Raw genomic sequence first — 7,587 nt, 5'->3', positions numbered from 1 at the left:
TTTGAATGGTTTAAGTTCAGAAGGTTTTATTATATTTCATTGTGATAGCAATTCATTTTGAGAACACAGCAAATAAAGTTTAGGGTCACAAAGTTACTCCAGGTTTGGCTTATACCCTTTCACAACAGACAAGATGTTCACCATATCTACTAACATGTCATACTGCCAAAGAAAGCAATTCATTACACAACCACTCGTACACTTAATGTTGATCTGCACTGACGTTACACAGCAGACTTAACTGCAAAAAAAAAAAAAAAATCCTGATGAAAAAAGTATGCATACAAATATGCATTTGTGTATGTGGACTCCTATTAAGATATAAGTATAGGCATGAGTGCAAGTGTACTACATCGTCCTGAAGTAGGGTAAAATCTCTGTATGATATATATATATACATGACTGTGGGTGGATACATGGTATGTTGCGGTATGTTCAGTATATCTATCTAGTAACTGGAACATATCCTATGAGTTACATGATTATGTGTTTTGCCATCCAAAAGTCTCTTTTTAAGGCAAACAGCAGATCTATCTGGAGAAGCTGATCCATCTGTGGAATTGTTATAACAAAACACAGGTAAACACAAATTTGGCATTAAATAGGTAAAGAATTATGAGCCAGAGTGTCTGTACATAAGTCAGAGAACCAAGAGAGGGAAAAGGTTGTATGACAGGACCAACTAAAAAGACATCACTGTGAAATATTACCTCCAATGGTGGCCAAAGCAGGTGTTAAATGGCAGCAATACTGTTGTAATTTCAAGCTTGGTTCATAGTGTGTAGAATTTCAGCAAAAAATTCAATACAGAGGTCTAACTCAGTCAATGTACACCAAAGCAAGAAACGATAACGATATATACAGAATGATAAATACAGAATTTTAAAACGGTCCTGTGTGGTTTCTTCTTGTTAAATATCACTTCGATAAAGGCTGAGCATTAGCTCTACTTTGCTTTGTTTCTGACTTCAGCAGTTTTAGAGAAGTCACTGGCTACAACCGAAATACTAGAGATGACTTTGTAGTGTTTAATGATTTTAAGTCAAGAGGGCACAAACAAAAAAAAACTAAATAAAAAAGAATTCACAACTGACAAGCATTACAAATAGGTATGTTTACATATATATGGATATTTACTCCAAAGCTCTCATCTTTCTGCGTGACTGGCAATAACCATTTCATATCTGCTGCAGCTTCAGTGGAGGCTTCAGAAGTTTTACAGAAAGATCTCGTTGGGACATGGGCTCTACCTTTTTTTCATTCATTTTTCCCCATTTGGTTGCCATCTAATATATTATTAGAATCCAGTCGTAGGGCTGGGCTGAGGGAGGTTAAGAAACTGTTAGTGAGCCCAACTAGTCCAGTACAAACGCAGGGAAGGGTGGGTTGGAGGTGATGGGGAGGAGGGGAGGTGGGCAGAGTAACAGTGCTCAGCAACAGCCCCCACCAGCTTGCTGTCCACCCTGGCTGCCTGGAAGTGAAGAATTGGTGGCAGCATGTTGGGGTCCAATCTTGATGCCATTTGCCTGTGAATGACCAGACATTCATTTATTCAAGGTTGTCTAGAGACATGTACGAAGAAAAAACCCAGTCTGACTAATCTAGATTTCCACTTAGTTTGGCAAAACATTTAGAAATCAGATCCATGTTTCAATAACCACAAATCTTTCATATAGCAGGGAAACCCAGGTCTAAATTAAAGCTAATTTGTCAGTGTTGGAGACCCAAGAAATCCATGATGCCGTTTAACATACAATTAAGTTCGGTAACGTGACAAACGTTAAGATGTTTTAACTTACCATTTATGAACCTAATCAACGACAATTCCCATCAAGTTTTCACGGTAGGCCCTACACTTCTGAAGATAGTATATTCCTCCATTATGAACTGGAATCAGCCGTGGAGGATGTCTGTGTCGTTCATTCCTCCCAGCTGCATGGCTGAGACTCATAGCTTCACAGTTTACCCAGGAATACTTTCTAATTTGAATAAAACTTGCGCGATAGCTATGCTCATCTCTGTGGATGCAGTCATGTTGTTCGTTGCGTCACACCTCAACCCGCCTCAAAGCCAACGCTGATTGGACGTTCGTTTGGTGAACTGCTCCAAATTTTCTTTAACGGAAAGTATCCAGACTGATCTGCGAGTGAAACCCTGAAGCTCGCGAGATCAGGATGGTCTCACGAGGCTATGTCAACTCTCCCTCTCTTGCCTTTTCTCTATATAGTATAACACTATATAGTACCATTGATATACTTATTAACCATCATGACTTATAATAATACTAACCCTCTCTATATCTCTCTTTCCCCCCTTACCACACTTGTGAGGTAAACCATTACCAGTCATCAGCCATCCTTGTGTTTGGCCCTCATTGCAGTTTTATTTTTAGAATGCTTCTTTTTCCAGCCAAAACAGCTTTCACCCACTGAGGCATGGACTAGACCTCTGCAGGTTGTGCTGTGGTATCTGGCACCAAGACGTTAGCAGCAGATCCTTTAGTGTCCTGTAAGTTGCGATGTGGGGCCTCCATGGATCTGACTTGTTTATCCAGCTCATCCCACAGATGCTTGATTGAATTGAGATCTCTGGAATTGGAGGCCAAGTCAACACCCTTAACTTGTTCTGTTCGGTTCCTCAAACCATTATTGATCAATTTTTGCTTTGAGGCAGGGCATATTATCCTGCTCAAAGATGTCATTGCTACCATGGAATACCATTTTCATGAAAGGGTGTACATGGTCTGTAACAATGCTGATAGGTGGTATGTGTCATAGTAACATCCACATGACCCCAGGACCTAAAGTTTCTCCGCAGAACATTGCCCAAAGCATCACACTGCCTCCACCGGCTTGCCTCTTTCCCATAGTGCATCCTGGTACCATGTGTTTTCCAGGTAAAAAACGCACACACACACACACCTGGCCATCCACGTGATGTAAAAGAAAACATGATTTATCAGACCAGGCACCCTTCCTTCATTGTTCCGTGATCAAGTTCTGATGCTCATGTGTCCATTGTAGGTGCTTTCGGCAGTGGACAGGGCACCCTGACTGGGCTGCAGCTGCGCAGCAACAAACTGTTATGTACTGTGCGTTTTGACACCTTTCTATTATATCAGAATTAACCTTTTCAGCAATCTGAGCTACAGTAGCTTGTCTGTTGGATTGGACCACATGGACCAGCCTTTGCTCCTCACGTGCACCAATAAGCCTTAGCCGCCCATGACCCTGTCGCTGGTTCACCACTTTTCCTTCCTTGGACCACTTTTGAGAGGTACCGACTTCTGCAGAACGGGAACACCACATAAAAGCTGCAGTTTTGGAGATGCTCTGACCCAGTCGTCTAGTCATGACAATCGGCCCTTGTCAAAGCTCAAATCCTTACGCTTGTCCATTTTTCCTGTTTCTAACACATGAACTTTGATACTAACACAGACCTACCAACCTTGAAGAAATGTTTTGAGCCGGAAAAAAAAAACACTTGAAAAGGCTGTAGCTCCTCAAAAAGTTAAAAGTACTACAAAAATGTCATCTGGTGCGAATGCCCCTACTGTTTACGTGGTCCATGCTGTATACATAGTGGGCAGCCATGGCCTACTGGTTAGGGCTTCGGGCTTGTAACTGAAGGGTTGCTGGTTCGATCCCCGACCCAGTAGGAAAAATGTGGGCGGGGGAAGTGGTTGAGCACTGCTCTCCCATGCCCACATCCACTGCTGAAGTGCCCTTGAGCAAGGCACCTAACCCCTCACTGCTCACCGAGTGCCGCTGTAGCAGGCAGCTCACTGCTCCGGGTTAGTGTGTGCTTCACCTCACTGTGTGTTCACTGTGTGCTGTGTATGTTTCACTAATTCACAGATTGGGATAAATGCAGAGACCAAATTTCCCTCATTGGATCAAAAGAGTATATATACTTATACAGTGGGGAGAATAAGTATTTGAACTCAAGGTGCTAAAGTTGACTAAAAAGAGGAATATATATAATATATCCAGGATACTATAAATCCTGATAAAGTTCCCTTGGCCTTTGGAATTAAAATAGCCCCACATCATCACATACCCTTCACCATACCTAGAGATTGGCATGGTGTGTTTTTCAGTTAGCCTATTAGCTGGTTTAATTTGCATTGAACTCGATGAGCATCAAACCAGCTAATAGGCTAACTGAAAAGGCCAAAGGCCAAGGGAACTTTATCAGGATGCATAGTATCCTGGATCCATGAAATAAGTGGCCTTTAAAAATAAAACATCTGCCTGCCTCTATTGGAAATTAACATAGGGGTCAAATACTTATTGCCCCTGTAATTTAAGGAAGAACATGTATTCATTTATGATACATTCTTCATTCACTAAGAAAATTGGTGTCCTTAAAGGTGGGATTTTTACTCGTTTTTTAAATTAAGGCATTAAGATCAATTGATTAAAAAATCATATAATTTTATATTCTTCTTTTTAGTCAACTTTAGCATGGGTTCAAATACTTATTCTCCCCACTGTATATACATACATTAATGGGAGAAACATATAAATGTACCTCATTATTTATATCAAAGACCCCTTCCTGGATCTTCTCATAAATCTCCTTGGCTGTGTTGATGAAAGCCTGACAAGTAGAAAGGAACACACACACAAAAAGTTAATTACAGATTACCAATCACTAAACCCAGAGGATAATCTGACAATGTGCTGAGGTAAAATGTTACACTGATTCCTGGGCCCGTATTCACAAAGCATTTTATCTTACCACTAGGAGTACTCCTAAACGCTCTGAAACATATTACGTAGGCGTTTTCACTTAAAAGTTTTTCACAAAGCCTTAAGCCTATGGTACGGTCCCGCGTCTGCGTCCCGCGCAGAATTGCGTCATTTTTAAGGCATGCGTCGCGTCTTTGGGTCGACCAAAATTTAAGACCGCGCGTCAAAGTGACGCGTAGACTGCGCATGTGTAAAATGGAACTGCTGTAAACACTCCCCTCCAGTAGGTGGACCACAAAGAACAACACTTACACCTAGAAACAAACCTAGACAGAAGAAGACTTGTTTGGTTACCATAACGATGATGGAGCAGAGTGCCTGTCCTCACCTTTCAGTTACGTGAGACATCACGACATGGAGTCAACTTCGACCGATGTAAAGCCACAATCCACAGATACATTCTTTAACATTATATTTAACGGTTACTTTACCATCTATGGTGTAGAACCCAAAGTATTTCAAGACACCACATTTTAGATGAGTTGGGGACGTAATTATCTGTCTGCTTGCCGTTCTGTGCGTCACCTTTGAAACAGGGTGGCTGCATGGGCTCATTGTGGCTACTGGCTATTTTATTGGCTTGATTTGGTCATGAGCCATGGATCATATAGCACTGAATGAGATGGCAAACAATACAATAAAACTAATCATAGACTGTAGAAATGCGCTACACAGCACTAAAAACTGAATAGTTTATTTATAGTTCGACTACGGATATTTCACGTCATGTTCGAATAAAAAGTGACAGCCCTACTCCCTGCATAGAGAGTTGACTTCGGATTAAATGCATCTTTTAAAAATGAGCGTAGCCTAGCACCTATTACTGAACAATGCTGAAATCAAATCGCGAAACCCAGAGCCATATAAAGGTATCTATCTACAACGCTCAGGCGAAACCCAGTAACACTTGCTGATCGAGATGCATTCTCGCCTGTTCCGTATAATGCGTTATCATAGTGATTATAATAATAAAGGGAATGTAGCCTACCTCTCCCAGGTGTAATCATTATCCCCTAGCCTACTCCTGAACAATGCTGAACTCAAATCTCGAAACTCGCCTGTCAACAACGGATGCATTATCATAATAATAATTGAAGGAATAACCTAGGCTACCTCTCGCTCTAAATACACCCATCATCACAGTGAGACATTATACATGAACACAAATAGTTACTTCAAAACTTTTATTGACAAGTCATATTTACAGGTTTTTGGTTCATACATTTTGGTATGAGGCAGGTGTGAAGACTCAATACAAATTTAATTGAGGACATCTGTACGCACAACTCTTTCTTACCATGCTGTGTTTAGAAAAATGTCTTTACTTTGTATCGCACCAGTATTGCTGCCCTCGCAGCACCGAGTCACTTAGCTATAGGCTAAGTAGCCTAATAAGCAAGTAGGCTAAGCTAGTCTCTCAGCTATACCAACAAATGTGTGCTGTGTGTGTTCTGGTGGATGATAAATGGAGCGATGCGATGGGCCAGCTTATCAAACTTCCCAGCAGACAGACGAACGTACTCGTGGTGCTTTTTCCTTCATCAGCTCTTCCTTTGTTCAGTGCTCGCACATCCCACATTCTTCTTTTCTTCAGGCGTTTCAGGCTTCTTTGGTGGTTGTGTCCTACTTTCAGGCTCGACGTACCGCCCCCAGTTGGTGGGGCAGAGTATCACAGTTAATCCGTAGTGCGCAGGCGCTAACCTTAACGATTTAATGCGTATTCAGGACAGCAGAAATTGGAGTATGCTTCACGTCCACGGCAAAAATGACGCACGTCTTGGACACGCGCAAATGTGACGCACGACCATACCAGAGCCTTTACTCTTAGGTTTTTCACACTTTTGCTAGTGAACACAAGCTCACCTCAAGTCTTTCATTTAACACACTGTTGGCCGAAGAAAAAATAGCACAACGAGAGACCAATCCCTATGCTTTGTGTTTGTCATTCTCACTTGTCACTTTCTCTCACCCTCGCATTAAATAGATTTGCGGGAGATTCTAATTCACACGCTCCAGGGAGCTTTCCGGAAAAGTTGGATGTTTGCCCCTTTTAGCGTAGTTTTAAGTAAAAAATCATACCAGTGTACTTTGATGTGAAAATGCGTGGTTGCTACGCAAAATGTGTACCAGTTGGCAGGTCTGTATGGTCCCTTTCAGCCTTTTAAACAAACTCAGATCGATGACACAGCATTTTTTGTGCATATGTGAACACACCAAAAGAACTCAGACCCCTCTAACGCGAACCGAACTGAGACCACCTCGGGAGGTAGTCTCGGCACGGTTCGCATTATCTGTGCATTGTGAACACAAATTACCCTGGGTTCTCTTTCACATTTTGCATTGTAGGCTAGCCTATTTTGTCCTACCTGACTTGCCATTGCCAAAACAGAAGGCATGTCATTTATTATATAGCCTAAAATAAACTATTATCATTTGGCTCATGGTTAAATTGGCTACAGCCAAACAAGTCTGTTCTAACGTTAACGTTAGGCTGAATATCTTTTGATCCAAGCTATTTGTAACTAACAATGTAGGAATCAGCGAACTTTGGATAGTATTGCTTACCATTTTACATGATCTGCTAGGCTATTATCTCTTTGCCGAACTCTCATTACAAACATATACGAAAGACTGCGCAGCGCAGTTAACGGGCTGCTGTTCTTTGCAATAACTTTAAATCAGAATTCCTTTTGAAAATATTATAATATTTGTATTTCAGAAAAAAATGAAACTAAATCACCACACCAATTATGGGATATGATAATTATTTCAACCTGATAATGAATGATGATGAAATACATAACTAACCCAGAGTAACTACAAAGCCCATAAT

General features: G+C 41.2%; 1 protein-coding gene across 1 annotated transcript in view; it reads right to left on the bottom strand.

The window, feature by feature from the left end:
• Positions 1 to 7,587, bottom strand: part of rab2a (RAB2A, member RAS oncogene family) — a 30,241-nt gene continuing 22,654 nt past the window's right edge. The window contains exons 7-8 of the mRNA XM_076293372.1: positions 4,534 to 4,602; positions 1 to 1,526 (exon numbers count right to left, since the gene is read on the bottom strand). Of these exons, the coding sequence (XP_076149487.1) occupies positions 1,431 to 1,526; positions 4,534 to 4,602 (165 nt within the window). The 3' untranslated portion in view covers positions 1 to 1,430. The remainder of the gene's footprint in view (positions 1,527 to 4,533; positions 4,603 to 7,587) is intronic.

Source organism: Alosa pseudoharengus, unplaced genomic scaffold (genome assembly GCF_046254945.1).
Source record: "Alosa pseudoharengus isolate Yale_2024_CS ecotype anadromous, Long Island Sound unplaced genomic scaffold, YU_APseudo_1.1 YU_APseudo_1.1_scf_2, whole genome shotgun sequence".
In the NCBI taxonomy this organism is placed as follows: Eukaryota; Metazoa; Chordata; class Actinopteri; order Clupeiformes; family Clupeidae; genus Alosa; species Alosa pseudoharengus.
This window is presented reverse-complemented; position numbering and strand designations above follow the sequence as displayed.